This window comes from Sinocyclocheilus anshuiensis, unplaced genomic scaffold, assembly GCF_001515605.1.
Source record: "Sinocyclocheilus anshuiensis isolate Anshui unplaced genomic scaffold, SAMN03320099.WGS_v1.1 scaffold159, whole genome shotgun sequence".
Lineage (NCBI taxonomy): Eukaryota > Metazoa > Chordata > Actinopteri > Cypriniformes > Cyprinidae > Sinocyclocheilus > Sinocyclocheilus anshuiensis.
In genome coordinates this window covers 531,518-554,581 of record NW_015549567.1, presented here as the reverse complement: position 1 = coordinate 554,581, position 23,064 = coordinate 531,518, and the positions used below count along the sequence as shown (strand labels likewise).

The window sequence follows — 23,064 nt, the reverse complement described above, 5'->3', positions numbered from 1 at the left end:
GTATCATATTTATATGTATTTACTGACATGAACCATTCCTGTCAATAATGCCTTACTCCTAAATGTGTCCATACTGGGCCATATAAATTTAACAATGGTAAAATTCTCTGACCAAATCCTCTGCTCGCTTTTCTCTGTCATGGATGGACTTATTATCTTAACAGTTAGTGCCTGCCAATAACAATATTGAAATGCTCACTCCTGTGCCTTAGCATGCCAGTATACTGTTGCAGTTTGTTTATTGCTTTTATTGTTTTCTGACTAGAAAAATATTTGTTGTTTTTTTTGTTTTTTTTTAAAAGGGAACTATCCGTCCTTCTTATATCGCTCGGGACATTCCATGTCAGGAACATAGGAAAGGTCTTGGTCTCAGCCCCTCGCCCCAGTCTAATGGGTAACATAGTGGCCTTAAGCATTGTGTACAGGACGGAAACCCGCGACCTACCTCCCCTCTGCCAGTCTGCCAAAAGTGCCAGGATAGTTCACATTGGCCTTGAATTCACCTCTTCTTTCTCTTTATGTCTCTTACATGCATACTTTTTCTCTCAAAACATTATAACCCCTTTATGACTTTTACTGTTGAACTGTGAAAGTCATAGTGATTGAACCACATTTAAATATAGAATTTGAGGTTTGTATACATTTTGGATCTTTGCAGCTTTTGGACTGCATGTCACACACTAGTACTTGTAGTAGCTGCCTTTATTGTCAAACATTTGGACTATAAATGATATTTTCATGGCATAACCTGTAGAGGAATTAATTACTGCAATTTCCTATTAAATATAAATATAAATAATGTCTTCAATAATTTCCTGATTAAAATGCGGTTTTAAGATGGCAATAAATGACTGCCGTTATTGTTGATTTGTAAGAATTAGCTTTTTTTTCATTTGAGACTAAGGTTGTGTTCATACTTAGCAGGTCTGCTTTAAAATGGACTGTCTACTCTGGTGCAATTGCTCTGTTAGTGCACTATATTTGAGTAAGCGTGCACTTTGCCATCTGAACATTGGTGCGCACACAAAAGTGGCTCAAGAACCCATGAAAAGGTGGATCTTGGTCCACTCCCAAACAAATTTTGGTACAGTTTGACTGATATATGAACCCAGTATGGACCAAAGACAGAATGCTCAAAAAAGACAGAATGCTCAAGCATACTTGCTGGTTCTTGTCATAAGAGCTGTGTTGCCCATTACCACAACTTAAATAAATGCATGGTTACAATTTACAAAATTGTAATTTATTGATTTAATTAAACCTTAAATCATGATGATCTTAAAGACATGATGTTCATTACATTCACTAAATATTGTGTGTAATTTAAACTCAAATTTCAGTGTTAATTTTCTGAAAAATAAAATTTAAAAAAGCTGTAATAAAATAATGAAATTTTCTTGTTAACCTTCGGAATTGGGTAGTGGATTTTTCATTCCCAGCATGCTTTGCATAGAACTGGATAAAGTGAGTAAATGTTGAAATTAACTTTTTACAACTTTATAAACCTAAATCTCTAGCTTCCGCTGACTGTCGTACGCTCGTTTACGAAAGTGGTGTCCAGCGGATGACGTAGCACATAGGCAAACGCGGTGACGAACGCAGAAGTGACGAACGTGGAAGCACAGAGGAGAGAGCAAAACAAAACACCGGTCACGAATTAGTAGTACAAAATGAGGATTTGTAAAGAAAAATGTTGGAGGATTTCGATATAAGCCAAGATGACACTGGTTTTCCTTTGCTGTAAACAAAACTTGTTTCTCGCAAGACTAGCATATTCTCGCCGGAGCTTATTCTACGTTTACGTCATGTCATCCGCTGGACGCCACTCTCGTGAACGAGCATATGACAGTTAGTGGAAGCTAGAGATTAAGGTTTATAAAGTTGTAAATATGGATATTTTTCTTACACAGACACATCATGTTGCTTCAGAAGTCCTTTATTAACCCCCCGGAGCCATGTGGACTTCTTTTATAATGGATGGGTGCAATTTTTTGGACTTAAAATTTTGGGCTACCATCCACTCCCATTATAAAGCATGGATTAGCCTGGACATTATTTAATATAACTCCGATTGTATTTGTCTGAAAGAAGAATGTCATATACACCTAGGATGTGTATGAGTAAATCATGGGGTAATTTTAATTTTTGGGTGAACTATCCCTTTAAGTATACATGCTAAATAAGTTTAGCGTGTGGTATAGCTGTGGATTTAATAATAACATAAAGAGATAATATTAATTGATTCCAGAGCTACAACTCAAGTTGGCTGAAAATATTACTTTGTTTTTTAAAAATAAGTTATTATTATTATTATGAGGCAACGTATTATTTTTTGTTGAGAACAATTTGGTACAGACGTCCCAACCACCGTCTGCCAATCTCCGTGCAAAATCCGTGTTAAAAATGGCAGTGTGAACAAAATGTGTAATTTACGTTTTTGATCCAGACCAAAATAACCGAACTACAACACACTTATTAAAAACTTGAGTTCTGTGGATAAAAAAATAATTTAATTTGCAGGCCTGGTTCTACGGGGGTGCTAAGCAGATTTTGCAAATGTTCCAATGCGTCTTTGTGTTTGCGGTCAGGAAAGCTTGAACAGTTTCTATTTCCAACGCAGCGTTGAGCAACGTAGCCAATCACAGTCTTAACTGTTGATTTCTTTACTGCAATGGCCAATCAGAAGTGTTTACAGTAAGTTAGTCAGAATCCGCTCGTGTAGACACCAAGGTGTAGACACGATATAAATAATATTAATTGTGCGAGGTAGTAGAGAGATTAATTAGTTATAATGTAACTTTGTGACATTGTGAATAAACTGAAATGAGCTTTCTAGTGATTATAAAGTGAATGCTCTTTGCTTGCTTTTTTGGCTAGCAGTATATAATTTATTCAGAATTTGAATAAAATTTAGTTTTTCATGCTAATAAGATGACCAACAGCCACACACATGCTGTTTATTTTTGGGAGTGTCATCCGCATAAATGTGGGATTCACTCTACAAATTGCAATGACTGACATAGTGATAACAATAACAGTGGACGGGGCAAATTTGTCATGTAGGCCTATTGATGTGCAGTTAAGGCTAGAGCATCCTCAGTGATTTGATTCTGGAATCGGGTCTATCACATAGGCTACCTTCACATTGTCAGAATAATGACAGGTGCGACTCTCAAACTGACCTGTGTGTACAGGAGCCGATTGAGTAATATCTACATGAACAGGTAAAAGAAGTCAGCTTTATTTCAGTCAATATTTGTAGTGTTCATTGTGTCATGCTTTACTCTGTCATTAAGTGGAGCTACTGTAGCGGAGACAACAGAGGTCCGTCTGCAAACCTACAGAATGATGTCAGCGCTGGAATGACAGAGTAGATGCAGACATGAGGATCAGATGATTGTGATCAGGTAAATTGAACCCTTTATTTAGCTATTTTTATTTTTATGCTACACTGTAAAAAATGATTGTCATTTTAACAGTAAAAGACTTAAAAATGCTACAGTAAAAACCTGTTAATTGGTTATCAGTAAGTTTCCATACTATATACGGTGAATAACTGTAATTACATTTAATGTAATTTTACAGTAAAATACTGTTAAAATTACAGTTTTTGGAACTGAAAAAGAACAAGTCATTGTATAATTTACAGTGAAAAACTAAATTGACACTCCCAGAATTCCCTGCATGACACTTCATATTTTATGTTTTTTCGTTAAAATAACTGTTTCTTAGTTTTTTCCTTATCAGTTGTGTACATTAGGGTTTTATCTTACATCTAATGTTGTTAAATGAATGTTTACTGCATTATTTCAGTATCATGTGTGTTACCATGATGGTGTTTAGTGTTTATGTGAATGACACTGTGCACCTTTCTATCTATATATATATATATATATATATATATTAGTATTTCCCTTCTCAGCTTGTGGAAGAGCTGTTTGTAATGCGTTTTGATTCATCGTGACTTTCTCATCACCACCTGTTTTTGGTGGTTATCAGCATTACAATTGTTCAAAACAGATATTAGTATTTCAATATGCCGGTTTATTAACATTACATCAGTTAATGAAATACTTTTTTTTATTGTGAATTTAAGTTAAGCCTGTAAAACCTAAAATGTTTCTACCATATTTTTTAACTGTGAAGTTCTGGCAACCACAGCTGCCGGTATTTTACCGTAAATGTCACAGATTTAGTTTTTTTTTTTACAGTGTACGCTTTATTTGAATAATCTGTTGTTAAAAGTGTCATTATCTGCATTGTATATTGCTATAAATGAGGCTACACATAGCATATACCAGCAGAGCAAGAGTCAGTCTTATATTTAAAAGCAAAATCATGAGACTGTTTTGTTCTTCAAATATATAATCTTAGTTCAGTCATACAGATATATACATTGTGTAATAAATAATATTTATAAAAACATAACATTTTCAGATTATAAAATAAAAAGGGAATTATGAACTTTTAAAGGCTTTGTACAAAACTTTGGATATAGCGGAAGGAGAAATGGGAAAGAGAGCGTAGATGTGACTGGTGAGAGGGCTCCTCAGGGATCGGTGTGAATGTGAAACTAGCGTTGCGTAGTTAAACATAATTAATGGGAAGCGTATGGGACTGTCAGAACATGTCCTATGGAAACCTCCGCTAGTCTGTTGCAGCTTTGTGAAGCTGGTCTTTCTTCCATTTATCACACACTCGAACCCACAGCAGTCCTCCACTTGCAAGAAACTCTCATGACAATTCGCAAATTGGTGGCTACTTCGTATAAATTTGTACGACCTTCATACGAAAGCGCCACCTAGTTGTGTTTTTTCATGAAATTGGGTTGCCACTTCCCTCTTTAATTTACCCTCCTATTTCTTTCCTTAACTATCCTCCTCCTGCGCGCTTGTTCTCCTTCCTCTACGCAAACTTCTCGACAGGGAAGTGTTGAAACGGAGCCTTCACAGTCATATACGAGGAGCTTTATCAAAAGAATATGTTAAAAAATAATCACTGTAATCTCTAGAATTAGTATACTCATTAGTAGTTTTGTAAGTGCAAATTTTACTGGTCGGGTGCACGTGAGCCCAGTGTGTGTCGTTGCATTCTGCTGTCATGCATTTCACCAGCTGTGGAGAATCACCGATGACTTTGCATGTACATGTTCTGCAAAAATCAGAAGGTACCCATAATGCCTTTTCCTGTTTGTACCGCCCCTACGCTAATATATCAATTGCATCCCTCCAAACTGCTGTATAAACAAATTACAGAGTTTTTATGTAGCGAATAGCAATATGTTCCATGATATGATTGTGGTAGGAGTGTACAATATGATTGGGAAATCATGAGGAAAAACACGGGCATTACATTGGATTCAGTAGTATAGCAGGGCATATTTCGAGACCCAGCGTTCAGTAGTTCACCAAGAGTTTCCTGTCGTGCTTTTCCCCCCTCCTCTTGTTCTTTAATGCGCGCCTAGTGTCATTGGTTGTATTTGAACATATCCTGTTTCGGCCCTTGGGCAGCAGGGCAAGATGATCAGAGAGATGGTGTTACAGATAAAGAAGACTGAAAGATAACAAGGCATTTTGTTCTTTTGCAGACGTAATGCCTGCCACAAAAAAGAGTGAGAGGAATGGCAGTAGTAACCATGATGCTCACCATGGGCATCTTTTGGGGCGTGTAGATCAAAAAGGGCACATTAGTAAAGGGTTTTACCACAAACGTGCCACTATCTTGTGTGCGTTCTCAGTCTCTCCCTCTCCTTCTCTCTCTTTCCATCCTTTAATGTCCACTAGTCCCTTTCTTCCTGCACTTATTTACACGTGTGCACATCGTAGACCCTCACACACTCCTGGCAGCTGACGTAGCAGCACCAGTGGAAGATGCAGTGGCATTTCTCCTTGCGCTTTTCTGTCCGTGTGTTATGGCCGCGGCCACAGCATAACAAGTCGCAGCCCTCGATGCCGTGCGAAGACACGTTGCAGACGCGGTCCCGGGTGCCAAATGAGCCTGTCTCCGGGTTCGGCTCACAGAAGTTGGGTGATCCCTCGTAGTACACCAGGTCTCGTTCTGTGGGGTGCTTGAAGAAGGCGTATTTGGCCCGTAGTGTTTCCACCCAGCCTCTGGACTCCCGGTGTTTCTCCACCACCATCTCGGAGGCACTGTCGTACTTGTCTTTCAGGTAATCCCCCAACAGCCTGAAGTCAGGCTGAGCCCACCAGCAGGTCTTTACTTCACAGCTGCCTGACAGTCCATGGCACTTACAGCGCAGGTGCATGTTTTCCAGGATGGTCTGGAAAAGACAAAACATTGGGAATTGGTATTAGTTTGCTGTTATCTATCAAGGACCATTTAAAATGATTGAGAAATAACGTGGAAATACATTAGCCATTTAATAAATCAAATGATGTAAATAAATCACTTTATTTTAAACAAACGTTTATAAAATATTTGGTAACACTTTATTGTAAGGTGTCCTTGTTACATGTACTTACTATTATAATAACAATAAATTATGCATAATTACATGCAAGCAACTCTAATCCAAACCCTCATCCTAACCCTAACCATGTAGTAAGTACATGTAAGGCAAGGCAAGGCAAGTTTATTTATATAGCACATTTCATACACAATGGTAATTCAAAGTGCTTTACATAAAAATAAATGAAAAAATAATTAAAAAAAATAATCACAACAATAAAACAAGGAATTTAAAACTGAAAATTATTTAAAAATTGATTTAAGAGGTTTAAAATGAAATTAAAACAGTTAAGAATAGAAAATGATTATACATAAAATATAGTGCAATAAGTTCGGACATTGCACAGTGCTCATTCAGTAAATGCACAGCTAAACAGATGAGTTTTGAGTCTGCATTTAAATGTGACTAATGTTTTAGCACATCTGAGTTTCATTGGCTGGTGTAGCTAATTAATACATGTATAATTACACTGTAACAAGGACACCTTAAAATAAACCGTAACCAAATATTTTTAAAGTTAACTATTAAATTAATAAATACATGTAATTGCATTTTAAAATGTGAATTCAATTGCATTTTTGAATTCACATTTTAAATTGCAGTTAAATAAAACAAAAAAGTGAATAAATAATTTTTAAATAGCATTTTGACAAAATATTTGCCAGTTGTGTTCTTCCTTTTTTCTGCTAGATACTTTTACCAACAACCAACAATCAAGTTTAAAACAGTTCACTTGTTGCACCAGCCAATGAAACTTTGACTCAATTTTAAGACACACCCCCTCTTCCACATATGACTCAAATAAAACATAAGATGGTCTGTCATTGGACAGTATGACAGAATGTGTCAATTATTAAATCAGGAAATGTATTATTGATTTTCAGCTTTTTTCTTCAGGCTTATATTTTAAATATGATTTCTTAATTATATTATATTAATTATATTATATTTATTATATATTTTTAGTATTGTAAAATGTAAATAAAAACATTTTAATTACATTTTAAATTATTACATTTTTTAAATACATTTTTTAATTATTTGAATTATTAAATAGACTCAATTCATTCCTTTACATTTTGTTAACTGCCATTTCGCTTAAAAGTAACTGGGAAATTTTACAGATTTGTGGTGTTTCAGATCAGAGTATGTTAGCGGAGCGGAGTTGAAAGTTTGCATTTTGGAGGTTGTTGTGTTTTCTTGGTTCAGGATCGCAAAGGGTTTATCTGTAACCAAATTTAGTCTGAAGCGTTGCTTGTTAAAAAAATTATTTACATGTACATTAGTCATTTAGCAGAAGCTTTTATCCAAAGTGACTTACAAATGAGGAAAATAGAAGCAATCAAAACCAACCAAAGAGCAATAATATGTAAGTGCCATGACAAGTCTTGGTTAGTCTATAATTATATTATAGCATAAAAACAGTATCACAATTGCAGTCGTGCTGAATATCGTTGTAAATATCATCGCTCCGAGTACCTGCTATATTCAACTTCTGGCTTACATCTGTACAGCAATCTTTAACATGTGATATTGCCTAAATATTGCCTGTGTTGTCACCCTCACCTTTCTAAAGCAGATGTTTAAATCAGGATCTACAACAACCTGGACTGCAACTTCTTCTGCATGCTCTCAGGCTCAGGCCACAGGTGTTGTTCAGGTGCTGAGCGCACAGACAAGCCCTTGCATTTCTCGGCTAATTCTCTTCCGAAGTCCCGCTTAATGGAGTTCGCCACCGGCACTTTATGTCTTTGTTTTGGTTTGTTTGCCTTAATTCACTCGCTATATTTAGCTGCAGAATTCCCCAGCTGCGGCGGAAGGCAGGTGTTTGCAGGTCCCTGGGGGTCTAGTTGGGGCCGCTGACATCATGTCCCGAACTCTTTGGGCCCTGGGCGGGTCCCTCAGGCTGCATCGAAAACAATGGCGCATGCGAGGGTCCTGACAGGGCCGACTGTCTCAGTGCCTGCTCCTGTGGTCCCTCGCTGATCAAAGCGGCGTTCTGTTGCAGTGTGGTCTCGCCTATTGCCCCTTAAGCACCTTTAGCGCAAAAGACTCCAATTCTGAATCATGACAGCAGCAGTGACGGGCTAAACCCTGAACCCCAGTGTTATTCTTCCCTCCCTGCCTTCTGCAAACCACTAACTGAGTGTCATGGATTCAGTACAGATGCAAGTTATGAGAGGCATGAAAGGATAAGAGAGGTAATTACCCAGTAATTTCTCATGAAAATACCAGTTTTAAAGTTGAAAGTCTCTCGGAAAAGGGATGAGGAGATATTTGACAGATCTGTGGTGCATTAACACCTTTGTTAACTGTAGGGTAAGACCCACCCAGGAGCGGCACAAGTACAGCTTTGTTCATTGTTTGGTTATCATGAACCTGCTGGCTTAAAGGTGAAGTGTGTAATTTCTGTGGTACTACCGGAATCACAATCTGTTTCAGTGGCCCGACTGGGACGAAAACAACGTTTACTCAGCCAATCGTGTGAGTTTGGGGCGGAACTACCTGTTTGTCCGAGCAATGAGAAAAGCAGCAATTATTTTGCATTTCTGTTTGGTGTGGTGCACAAATTACACACTTCACCTAAAGTGATTTCACAAACGGTGTGTTTTCTCAGCTTTTATCTTTTCACATTACATATGTCTCCCTCCGGCAAAGAGTGGACACAGTATCAAGTTTCAAAACTGACAATGATATCCACAGGGCGAGATATAAGGATACTTAAATGAAGAAATACACAATAAGGCTTTAAGTATGTAGACACCAAAATGTCATACTTTGGAATTAATTGGGGTCAAAAGTTGTTAAATAAGAGGGTGTCAAAAAAATTGGGCTTGGAAAGATTTTTTTATTTTTTTATTATTTTGAAAGAAGTTCACAAAGGCTGCATTTAGTTCAAAAACACAATATAATTTGTTAAAAAACACATTAAAACAGTAATATTGATGATATTTTCAAATTGGTTATCTATTTTAATATATTTTAAAATGTAATTTATTCCTGTGATAGCCCAAAGCTGAATTTTCAGCATCATTACTCATCTTCAGTGTCACATGATCCTTCAGAAATCATTCTAATATGTAGATTTGCTGTTCAAGAAACATTTTTTATTATTATCAATGTTGAAAACAAATTTTCAAGTAAGAAACCTTTTTTCAGTATTTTTTGAACAGCATTTATCTGAAAAAGAAATATTTTGTAACATTATAAATGTTAAGTTAATGCATCCTTGCTAAATAAAAGTATTAATCAATTTAAAAAAAAAAATCTTACCCCATACTTTTGAACGTAATGTACGTAGAGTTGTTCATATAAAATGGCATAGAATACTTTCCATCAACATTATTTTTGAAATTAAGATCATGAGTCTCTTACCATCCGTCCTGCCTCATTGTTGTGTCTGTTCATGGCACTCCGAGCATCTGGTCGGTTCTCACGAGCGTCTGCAAACTCTCGAGACACCAAAACCCCAAACTCTGCATCTTCACTGCAGCCACCCCACTTCCATCCCTCTCCCGGCGGGCCTTTATGATGGGAGTCACAGCCGCACATTGTGGAGGTCCCCTCCGCACATGAACGGGTCACTGCAAACGCCACTCCAGCTGAGGCAATCGCATGAACAAATGCAGACTCTCTTGTGGCTAGAGAAAAGAAAGAGATTTTTTTTTTATAACATTTGTGTAAACATTTCTTCATGTTATGGCTGCTATAAGTTTTCCTTGCTCTGACAGACACATGTCCTGGTCCAAAACATAGAGAGTTGCTTAGCTATGTTGGCTTTTAAAGGGATAGTTCACATTTCTTCTGTGGAACATGATATTTTGAGAAAAATGCTATTTATTCATTTTTTGGAGTGTGTGTTGAAAAAAAAAATATTATTTTGTGTCCCTCAGAAGAAAGTACACTCTAAGAAAAGTCAGTAAAAATAGGGCCCAATGTATTGTTAAAGTGCCCCTGTTATGCCATTTTTAAGGTTGCTAATATTGTTTTATGAGTCTCCTAAAACAGATTTACATGCATGCAAGGTCAAAAAACACGTTAGTTTTCTCAAAAAATAGATTTAATTTGACCTCATTTCGAAATGATTCTTAAATGACTCGTGCGAAGCAGTTCAAAGAATCAGTCTTTCTAAACCCCTCCTTTCCGTGAGCCCGTGAGTGCTGTGATTGGTCAGGTGGCGCAGTCCTTTGTGATTGGTCCAGAGCCGTAGAGAGATTGGCTCTGGATTGGTCTACCGTGTACAGCGCGTTTCGGAAACGAAACGCCCATTGCCATGACAGAATGACAGCACTGGAGACTTGTCAATACATAGAAAAGATGGTATCGATTGTACCTTACCAATTCTAGCCGGAGTCTGATGATGAAACGGTTGAACTGGCTGATCGACAAGAGACTGATTCGCAAGCACGACTGGAGCAGGACGGTTCTCAGTGGTAAGTCTCAAGTGTTAACAAGTTTGTGGTAATTATAAGATGTGATAAAACAAATTTACTCTCACAGCGTAGGATACAGCGTCTTATCGACATGATGTTAACCACACGGAAATTTTACTGTTCTTGTGGGCGGGCAAGTTGGCGACGTAGAACATGGGCGCAGACATTATGCAAATGTGTTACTTCATGACGTAGAGCCGTAACAGAATAAGATTCTGTTAAATAAAATTCCTGACGACTCGTTTAGGCGATTGCGAGCTGACTCTTTTTTTTGATAGACAATAACTTTAATTATCATGCACTGTCGGCTTTGCAGATAGTTTGTTCACATACAGCTACATGACACACTGCACGAAAGGTAATATTCGAAAAGGCATAATAGGGGCACTTTAACATTAAGGAGCTTGTTGGTTTTGACAGCAGTGTTTTACCTGTATTTTAAGCGACACCTTGAATTGTGTTGCGTTTTAAAGTTAAAAGAAATGTCTGTCAGCTTAACAGATAATGTTCTGCCAGAGATTTACCAGTATGGTTTCTATTTTTCTACTGACTATTTTTTTTCTTACAGTGAAAGAAAATGGAGTCTCCAGTACTGTACTCAAGGCACATGGAGTTGCTGCATATCTAGAACATCACGACAGTAAGGATGCTGCCTAGTTAGGAAGTCTGTGTATTTAGACAGTGAGACAGTTCACTCCGTTTTGGAGCTGAGTCTATCCTGAGGCTCTTGTAAAAGGTTTGAAGGAGATCCCTGCCTCTTTTAACTGTGGCCCTCCCAAAAGTCTCTCATCTAGCTGTGCTGTGCCTTCAGGGCATGGATCATTTTCTGTGATGAGCTCTGGAATATACTGACGAGGTGTTTGAGTGCTGCTCTGTAAACGTCTCTGACAGCACCGGGACAATTGTTGATCATGTCACTTGTGGCTAATGCAGCCCGAGGTTTCACTGACGCTGTGTCATCTCAAAGGTGTGCTGGTTTCTCACTGGATAATGTTACAGAAGCCCCCCGATTCTCCCACCCGTCCGAGCCCTGCGGCCACGTGTGTGAAAGACAGCAATAAGTCTGCGTGTTTGGTTTCTGAAGACATGTGCTGAGAGATGGAGTTACGCCCCCTTTGAATGCAACAGCTTATTATGTAACCAGACACCATCGTTTCACAATCGCAGCACACTTACTGTGGCTCACCAGTTCGCTTGGTCCCCACAGGAAAAACTGCAACCCAACCAACCCATACGACTTCACCTCCCCAAACATTTAAGTGCTTATAATGACAGTGCTTCTCAGACAGAGTTTGTCAGGGATCAGTAAGGCCTATAATGGTGTAAGATTATCTAAAGGAGCGCCCACACACATGGAATATGCTGGTGTATTGTGGGTAATGTGAATTTGTGACCAAAACACAGCGCTTGTTCACAGTGTTGTGTTTATATGATGGATGGCATGGTAACATATTATCATTCTAGTACAATCATTTTGTAATTCTGTCCAGCACTCTATAGTAAAAAAATAAATATACTAAAATGTATTTGGAATACATTTATTTCATGCTAAGTATACTACAAATACATTTACATATTTATGTACTTAATAAAAATACCCTGCAATTGTACTTTTAACTACTAAACAGGTATGCTTAAAGTCTGTAAAATTTGATTGTGCTATTCCAAGTATACTTTTAATATCTTGCATTTAAAGACCGATATTACTCAAAGATCATACAATCCTCATCGATAGTGACATTGAAACACATTTCTTAACTTTTATATGAGAAAGTCTCGTGCGATACGTCAGATTTGAACTGTATTTAGTATGAAATAAATGTATCTTAAATATATTACTTTTTTACAAGGGCTGTCCAGCATTCTTTTTATAAATGTCCTCCTGAGCAAAATCTTGGATGTATTTTGATGTTTCAGCTGTTTTTTATCATGCAGTAAATGTCACTGGGTCCAAAATAACTTTGGATACCACTGACTAATTGTGTGGATGAAAAAAAAAAGATTTATAGAAATATACTTTTATATTTCACAGAAGAAAGAAAGGCAGACAAGTTTGGAAAGACGTGAGGGCGATGACAGAAATGATAACAGTGGTGTTAATTTTTGAGTGAAGTATCCCTTTAAATCCCATCATACACTGCAACAAGCTCAGTGAAAAAAATTAATCCATAATGGTGGATAAGGCAAGAAAAATGTTTAAATACAAGAATGTATTAGTAAAAGTGTAACTGTTTAATTTACCTAATTTTGTGTGTGCTGTGTATTTTAATGTTTGTTGGTGTATTTTGTCCTTAGCTTAGCAACACGCTAGTGGCAGACTATTGAAATGAGAGTCAAGCTGTAGCACTCTAGTAGAAATTTCCATTTCAGTTACTTGTTATGTTCCATGACAGTTAGGATGCTTTCTTAGAAGGAAGTCGCCTATGTAGACAGTAGTGAGGCAGTTTACTAGGCTTTGGAATTCTGACCACAACTGTCAAAACCAACAATCAAAATTGTGATTGTTAGTAAATGTTTACTAGATTTGAAGTCATCTTGTGTTCGAATATGCCTACTTCCCTACTATATAGTAGGCAAAAAAAAAAAACAGTATATGAAATTAGTTCTATGTCTCGTAGTATTCATAAAACAGATTACGAAAAGTTCCCAGATAACCTACCACATTGGCAGGTTCTAAAGTACAGTGTCCATATTTCATACTACACACACTCATACTATATAGAAAATACTTTTTTAAACACTTGCGAAGTTCATCCTTATCCTCAGTATAAGATTTCAGACTCAACTACTGTATATGCTAGTGTAGCCCTGAAAATGAACAAAATTAGCATTTACCAGATGTCCACATTTAAAAAGTACAGTCTTTCTCTTCCAGGAAAATAGTGATGACTCATTCTGCACTACACAGATTTTTGTCCAATCTGATGCCCTCTAGCTTAGAATGACACCATCTTCAACTGATTAGCAAGTAGCAGATTATGGTTATGTGATGTAACTAAAGCCGTATGTTGAGGTCAATAACTATGAATATGTCCCACCAAAACTTCCTGTTTTAACAGGAAACAGGAAAAGCATTTCACAGGGTCTTTAAGACATTATGGACATTTGTTGCAGTCTAGCTGTTCCTCATGAATTTGCAGACTCATCTCGCCCCTGGTATTCTTGTTTTATTCTTGCAGGAAGTTCATGTCCGCACACATAGACAAACAGTCCTTTTTAATAAAGGTTGTGTTTGGGCGCGCACCTCTCTGGGTTTGCGGCCAGAAGGAGGCCCAGTTGGTTCTGGCAGGCCCAGCTGGGTTCACCACAACAGAGAACTGTGAGCTCTGGGCCCCAGGAGCCCTGGCCAAGGGCCAAGAAGAGCGCAGCTCCCGCTACCTGCTGGGTCCATGAATCCGCCTTTGTCTCTGTGTTGTCACACCGTATTACCCACACAAAAGGGCCCAGCACCCCATAGCCCAGTTCAGCGCTGCCCAGAGCAGGGGCTGGCATTTCCAAAAGGAGCAACCCCCCACCTCCTGTGACACACATACACAAAACACACAAACATCTCATACCAGCCACAATGCCAAAATATTCCAAAGCCTTTAAAAAAAAAAATCCAGTCAGGACGCATCGGGCCAATCCGAACGCAAGCAGAGAAACTTCTTCCTTATCTTCTCCTCGTACTGTCTCCTTCATCGTCTCCTCATCCCCCTCTCGAGTTCCCCCTGCCTTCCACCTCTCTTCCTTCGTGATGAGGAAGGATGGGAGATTCCCTTTCAGCCTGCTTTCATGACACAGTCAAAAGGGCGTGTGAATGGGGCGTCCGTGGGAGCCGGGCGGTAAGAGGCATACAGGGATGGCTCATACTGGCCTTCATGCACAGTAGGGGTCAAAGTGAACCCTCTAGCCCTTTTCTATTGCTTGTAATCTCATTTGGCCTTCCTTCTCTTTTTCTCTCTCTCTCTGTCTCTCCCTCTCTCACTGCCTGTTCCTGCCCAGGTCCTGCACTGTGGCTAACTGCTTTAGCATCTTAACTGTCCAGCATGTATAGGTGCGTCCTAGTTTGTGTACTACTTATACCTGAAAAAATTAAACATGGAATGTTGGACACTCAACTTTCAAAGCTTTCCTTATGTAGTGGAGGGGCTATCAGAATCCGATGCTGTAGGACAAAATAACCTTCTAAAACTCATACACTAGATCATAGAGTACACAGTGCATTGAAAAAGTGCTTTTGAGACACAACTTATGTGAATTTTGTGAGGGAGCGACCCATTGGGGTGCTTTCTGTCCTGACTGAGAACCAATGCGACATGCAACTTTATTTAATAAGTGATTTGTTAAGTTGTCCTTGTGTCCTTCACCTCAACCATTCACATCTTAACAGAAAATGTATGGAGAACCCAACACATGTAACGAAAATCAAACATTTATAGCAAGAGGTGCATGAAAATTGAAAATGCTACACATGTTTTCTTAAAGACCGGTGAAATTGCTTGAGTTGAACTTGGTTCAGTTGAGTTGAACTGCTTTTGGTGACATTTTCTATTGAAAAAGTTTGGGTGGGACATATCAAATTTGAATTGTTAATGTTTATACAGTTTTTATGTTTTAATCATTTTTTGTCAGTTTTTTTCTTTTTATAAAAATGTTCATAAAGTGTATTGAATTTTTAATCAGCATAAATATTAATGTTCACCATTGTATTTTGACTGAAGTGGCAAATCAATTTGGCTGATGAAAATAACACTTATTTAACTTAATAAATGGTACTAAACATTTAAAAAAAATGCATAAACATTTAATAATTTAAGTATGTAAGATAAAAATATATAAGATTTAATTTAAGAGAAATACAAACAGTGAAAACTGTCATTGTGAAAACCTTAGCTGAAATATCATGGCTTTTAGGTAATATTAATATAAACTAAACGGTTACACTTTACTTGAAGGGGTGTGCATAAGACTGACATGACACATTCATAATCATGACATGACACCTACATAATCATGACATGACACATTTTTTTATGCATGTTTATGACAATGTCATTAAGTGTCATTCGCTCAGTTATGTCATTTTTAATGCAAAGATGACATTGTTTGAGATGTCTTTGTTATGGGCTATGGTTAGGGGTAAGGGTAAGGGTAGGGTTAGGTAAAATAATGTCATATTTGCATTAAAATGACATAACTGAGCGAATGACACTTAATGACAGTTGTCATAAACATGCATAAAACCTTCATATTCATGACATGTGTCATGTCATGATTATGAAGGTGTCATGTCAGTCTTATGCACACCCCTTCAAGTAAAGTGTTACCAACTAAACTACTGAATATACATTTATTTTAATATATTAATCCACTATCGTTTAAATGTACATGTTTTGGAGACTATTTTAGAATGCTGACCTACATGTAGCTTGTTGTTATAAAAAAACAGTATGTTACACATTCTGACTGCATGATTCCATGTGATTTTGTTTTATTGTCTGTGCTGTTAGAGAGAAAATTATATTACATTTATGCTCATACATTTTTCTCATCATATTTTTGTCAACAATATTTTAAAATGAAAGTAGTTCAAATATCACCATGCTGTCTTTTTTAATCACATTTTTGTCAATAACTTCACTTACAAAATAAACACTAAACAAAGCACTGATTGGCCTCAAGCCTGATGCAACTTTTTTTTAAATACATTAGCATATGTTTGACCTCAAAGCAAAAACACAGACTAAAAGCAGTTTCAGTATGTAGAGAACTTCATTGTTTTCTTTAACCGCAGTTTAAATACTTTACATTTGCTAGACTGGTGTGTGTTGTTAACCCATACCTTTATCAAGAACAGGTCCAAATATTGCTAGATTGTCCTTGATAGTGGTGCAGTTCCACCTGCGGCCTCGGAACTGATGCTGACACTCCTGGATTCCCAGTTTGACTCCCTCTGCCACACTGGGCATGATCTCGATGTAATTGCGGCAGAAGCGCAGTTGTTTTGGCACCAGACCAGGTATGGAGCCACACAGGATGGGTTGGGAGCCTAGGGATGAGTACTGCTGCCCAAGGGCCAGGGACCTGGAACACAAGTGTGAAGATTAAAGCCAACCGTGGGCACACCTGAGCTCTAAGTCTTCTGATGGAGGACGGCTGTTCTGAGCTAATCTTTTATTGAATGTGTATTTTTGTCATGATTATTATGGTTTGTATAGTTTACATGTTTACTAGTATTAGATGTAGATGGCATGTTAGCGTTGAAAGTTGTGGTCTAGTCGGTTATTATATACTGTACTTCTCGTGTATGACCACTTATATCCACTGCAAGATTGCCTGTGTTCGAATATTTATGTCTCTGCTGCTCCGGTTTTTAACTCAAATCTTTGTGTGTCATTAGATATTTGGCTATTTGCAAGTGTATGCATGTGTGTGGTTGTGTGCAGTAGCTGAGCTGACAGCAGATTCCTCAGAGATTTACTTCTTTTCCAAACAGTGAGTAGCTCAACAGTTTCGTGAACACTTCATGGAAACCGTCCCAATCTCTTAGTTATTCCAGAAGTGATACTTTCACACTGGTAATTAATTTTATTGCCTTCTTTTTCTGTCCAAAGTAAGAATAAGGAGATCACACAGTTTTAGTGATGTCCTTGTTTTGACATGCATACTTTAATACTGTAGGTGTAACCCTTACTCTCCTTTAGCTCTTATTGCTATTTATTGCATTTTTTTAAAATGTGTGTGTGTGTGTGTTATTGTCTCTTCGATAACACATGCAGAACACACACACTCTGTCTGGAGCTGTAATAAGTCAGATTTTCAGTGTTATAAATCCTGTGAATGTTTGGAAAAGGTTCAGTTGTACAGCAGAGGAATCTATTAGCAGTTCTGTCCTCATTTTCTCACAGACGATGCTATAAAACATATCTGCATGAACCTCTGAACCCAGTGACATCTGATCTGTAAATGTCGCAATCTGTAAAAATCATTTAGAAAATCATAAAGCAAAAGTTTAGACTTGTAATTGTGATCAGATGAGCCAGTGTAAAAAAGACATTGTAAATTGCAAGTGCGTGCAAACTTCTGACTACACATTCTACGTATAATGCTGCAAGCTGCTATGTTGCCTCACAACCATTTAAAACCTACAGTTTGATAATAAACTATATTATTTTGCAGAATAATTGTTTATTCTGAGTAAATCAAACAATCTTTTATCATATTGCCATATTGCCCTTTTACGAAACATTATGTTTTAGGTTAAAGTCACAATGAAACAGAAGTAGACAGATCTTTTCTTCCATATTGTGAAGTACATCAGAGTAAAACAGTTTACCAAAAAAGAAAAAAAATGTATGGTGGGGACTTGATTCTGTCCATCCGTTGTTGATTGGATAGAGGCAGATCTAAATGTGAGTTTAGAGTCTATTGTAAGAAATGGGCAGAATTTAGTAGTTTTCCAGTCATTTTGAACTGGATTGGATTTTCTGTTTCTATTGTCACATTCGTGGACAACTTCTTGACTTTGCTCACATGGTGTATAACAACTTTTTCAACCAATTTTTTTTTTTGTTGATAATTTCTTTAAATTCTTTAAACCTTTTCCCACTTTGTTACACTTGTGTTGTTCCCAGTCAAAATGACCCGCCTTCAGAAATATGCTTATGAATTTCTTGTTATTCTATATCATTACCAAATATTGGATTTAGTCTTTTTTATTTACAAACTTGTTCTCTTTCAATTAGCACAGGTTTTGTGTTTCAGTTTTTTAGTGAACATTGGCAAAATGATCCACAAATAATACTTTTATTTCCCTTAAGTTGACAAAAACATTGATTTGGTGATAATACAGCATAATGAGAAATTTACAAGCAACTTTGAAAAGGAACACCAAATTATGTAAAGGATTTTCAACACAGCGCAAGGGTTTAGCAGATGAAATTATTGGAAGAAGTCGTAAGTTTCACCAGTAGATCGGGAAATAAATAAAAAAATGAATGCAAAAAAATTAAATTAAATGCATTCATGGAAGAATTGTTTACAATAAGATTAATAAAATGTATTTAGAAAACAAATGGTGAATTTTCATTTCATTCTCAATGAAAGCATCCCTACACTGCTGAATATATATATATATATATATATATATATATATAAAATTTTTTTTTTTTTTTCAGAACCTGTGAACTGAAGCAGCTGCCCTGAGTGTGCAAAGACAGTATTCCATGCTTTTCTGATGAGATATGCTGCCTAGATGAGATAGCGCTGGCATAGATGCTGTCTTGTGGGCCAGAGGTTTACCTGGTTCCCCCTTCGGGCCAGTGGAGGATCACACCTATTAGAGATCAGCCGCTCATGATGACCTCAGGCCCCCCGCGGGGTGCAACCCTATCACAGCGCCAGTCTCTCTGACAGATGAGTGTTCTACTGCACCCCTCACACACAAAAGCCCTAGCATTGAAGTCAGAAGAGAAAAATCCCCCTCAGAGGCTTCTCGGCTTCTCTTTTGCTCTCCTCCCTCGCTCCAGTCGCACACTCTCTCTGTTTGATGTTGTGTGAAACCGTGAACACAGAGCTGGGAGATGTTAACGGGCTGCCAGGTATCAGAGGAGATGTGAGAGGTGAGTCTTTGTATCAGAGGAGCTGAGAGTCTTATGTCGAGATTACGTGTGCGTCTCGCTGCCTTTGATGCATCATTTGGGTGCGTCACGGCACCATCAACTTTGTCAGGGAGTTGACGTCATAACACTGATGTTTGTGTCTGTGGGTGAAAGTGGCTGAGTTCAAATAGCTGCACAGGCAAACATTACTTGTTTCTCTATTATATAATATGTAATTCTATACTACATTCTGTGAGGGTAAATTGTCAAATGTATCACTTAAAGCAGAGGTTCTCAATCTTTGTCTCGAAGCCCCCCCCCAATGTACACACAACATTTGAAGGTCCCACAGAACAGAATGTCCCCCACAGAAACTCAGAATGTCAAAATATTGAAGTAAGAAAATCAAAAACAATTCAAGATTCTGATTCAGCATGTTTTTCAATAAAAACAATGGCTATTGAGAGTGAAAAAGACCTGGGCCTCATTTATAAAACATATGTAGAATCAGATTTATTTGAAAATAAATAGACAATCACAATCTGAATTTATATCGTTATATGTGTAAATGAGCAACCTCTTTTGTGATAATTGTCACTAAAATTATTTCATGAATAATATATGATTTCATAAAAATCATATACATACTATACTTCTTACATATAAAGGGATATATTTGTGGGAATTCTATAGATGGAGTTTATAAGCTTGTTCATATTGAACTTGAATTTAAGATAATTAAAATCTTTTGTGCGTATGGATGTTTTATAATTCATTTATAGGGACATTTTGGAAATTGTTGTACGTCCACATTTAGGATCATTAAGATAATTTAGGCCCAAGATTTCATTATTATTTTTTATCTAATTTTTTGTGTGTGATTTTTTAAATTAATTTTTAATATAATCAGATGTCATCCTGTGGCTAATAGGAATTTTGCTGATGCCCCCCATTTGGCCACATTTGGCCTGGTTATGAACCACTAAAAAGAAAATTCTGTTGTTTACTCACCCTAATGTCATTCCAGACAAGTATGATTTTGGTTCATCTTTGGGACACAAAAGAAGATATTTTGAAGAACTGTCTTTGTCCACACAATGAATGTCAAGTCAACAAGACCCCATTGACTTTCATTATATATATATATATATATATATATATATATAAACAGTATCTGTGTCCCACATAGGAAAGATTTGGTATGAGGGTGAATAAATGATGACAGAATATTTTTGGGGTGCACTTTCACTTAAAGGAAGAGCAGTGAAACTGGTGCCTGTTTTTCTTTGCCTGTATTTATTACCATAATTCCATCCAAGAAGCCATGGTTACAGCATGACATTTTTATAGTGTGTCATTCATTTACTCCACCATGTATTATTCCTATAAATTTGGATTATTATTTTCGAAGTGTCTGACAGAAACCCCGGCCCCTTACATAGGAACTTACTGGAAGTGGAGCCTGTTTTTCTGCTGTGTTTGCTGAGTGAGTAAGTGGTATAATTACACATCTGCTTGCAGCATAACTGTCCATTAATTTCTCACCCATGTGGATGATTAGTGTGTTGGTGTGTGTGCATGTTGTGCTGAATTGTGGATCAGCCTTTCTCTGCACTCGACAGTGTCTATGTATGAGGCTCCTAATTAGATATGGATGTGTTTGATGAATTTAACCGCATGCTTTTTGATACACACCTGAGCATGCTTTCATTGCATGCTTCACGTTCTCAGTGATCTGTGGTTTGTTTGGTGATCTGCACCATTGACTCTGAAGTGGATGAGAAGAGGAACGTTTCAGTGTGGGGGGATCGCAAACACATAAAAACACACCAAAACCGTTTCGAGGAAAGAAGGGTGCGGCGACACGACAGAGTGGGGAATACAAACATTGGGTTGATGCGAGTTGCTAATTTGTCTGCTGGAATCTGCTACCGCGAGGAGACACAGTGAAGCTTTAGGGTCTAGCAGGTGCTTGTCTGAGCAGGTTTAGGGCCACCTCTAGCCTTCAGGTGTTATCGCTAACTTTCCGTGTTGCTGGGTGGGTGGGGACTGCAGTGCAAGATGAAAATAATGACGCAAGCATTAATGAGCCATTGCAAACCACAGCTACAAGGATTATGAAGTGAGGGAATTCCTCTCTACACAAAACAGAGAAATGTTATTTTGCCATTGGCTAAAGATTAAAGCGATACCCACCCAAACAGTAAGTCTCTTGAAAAGCTCTTTTCAGTATAATGAAAGTGAATGAGGGCTGTCAAGCTGTCAAGCTGTCCAAAAAAGCATAAAATAGTTTTCAAATTCAGGCTTTTACTCACATATTAACACATTCTAAGAAAAGTCTGTACTGATGGAAGGAATTTTCTGAATTAATTTTTCACAAGTGTTTTTCCCATATTTTGAATTACGCATTGCATTATGTTTGAGAAAGGAAAACCTAACTGATAATGTCCTGGCATAATATCCCCAGTACGTTTTTATTACAGTGCATTTAACAGTACACATTCATAGTGCACACCAAATGTGGTAAGTGGAGGCTCAAATGTATATGCGTGACACGCAAGAACAAACCTGATTATTTCTCAAGCAAATGCGGTCAAGCTTACATTTACCATATTGGATGTGCTCTGTCATGTATGTGCGTTGGCCAGTGTTTATATCTGCATAAAAGCAAAAATGAAATCTGGTAATCATGAATGCCCCCCCTAGTAAAAAAGTAATACATTTAATATACACTTAAGTATAGTTCAAATCTATTAACATATTTACTGACATATCGCTCAAGGCTTGCTGATATAAAAATTATAATTAAACTTTATTTGGAGTACTACTTGTGTAGAATGCACATTTATTAATATGTCTCTATTGATAAGGATAGTATGATTTTTGAATAATATCGGTCTTTAAATGCAAGATAATTATAATTAAACTATTTGGAGTACTACTTTTGTAGAATGCACATTTATTAATATGTCTCTATTGATAAGGATAGTATGATTTTTGAATAATATCGGTCTTTAATTGTAAGATAATTATAATTAAACTTTATTTGGAGTACTACACTGTAAAAAATGATATGATGAAAAAGCCATGACAGCTTATGTTTTTAAGTTACTTTAACTCATAAAAATAATTTAAGCAATTTCAACTTTTTTTTTTTTATATAAGTTATACTAGATTCAACTTGATTTTTTAAGTCAGTTTAATGTTACTGAAATTCAAAGAGCCCAATTTAGTTCAGTGAACTTAAAATTTGAAGTTGTAGCTTTTTGGCACTAACCGGCCAAATCTCTGAACATGGATTCATGCGCACGAGTCAAATTTGTACATTAATTTAATATCAGAGTCCTTTCCAAGAAAAAAAAAATATTCTGCAAATCTAGACATTAGACTCATGTTTAATACATAAAGACATCGCAGTGCAACATCAAACAAGGAGACACGGGCAGACTATACAGCGAACTAACTAAACCGCGGAGGAATTTCAGACGAACAACTCATGAACTTGAGGAAGCTGTCGGTTGGACTGCGCGCGAAGAAGCATATTCAGCGTGGATGAGGTGAGTGAATGCTTGTGTAACAT

At 37.2% G+C, this 23,064-nt stretch overlaps 1 protein-coding gene across 1 annotated transcript in view; it reads right to left on the bottom strand.

The window, feature by feature from the left end:
• Positions 1 to 4,368: 4,368 nt before the first annotated feature.
• LOC107657278 (proto-oncogene Wnt-3) overlaps positions 4,369 to 23,064 on the bottom strand; it is a 30,271-nt gene continuing 11,575 nt past the window's right edge. Inside the window, exons 2-4 of the mRNA XM_016445318.1 lie at positions 16,727 to 16,968; positions 9,845 to 10,110; positions 4,369 to 6,280 (exon numbers count right to left, since the gene is read on the bottom strand). Coding sequence (XP_016300804.1) covers positions 5,801 to 6,280; positions 9,845 to 10,110; positions 16,727 to 16,968 — 988 coding nt within the window. The 3' untranslated portion in view covers positions 4,369 to 5,800. The remainder of the gene's footprint in view (positions 6,281 to 9,844; positions 10,111 to 16,726; positions 16,969 to 23,064) is intronic.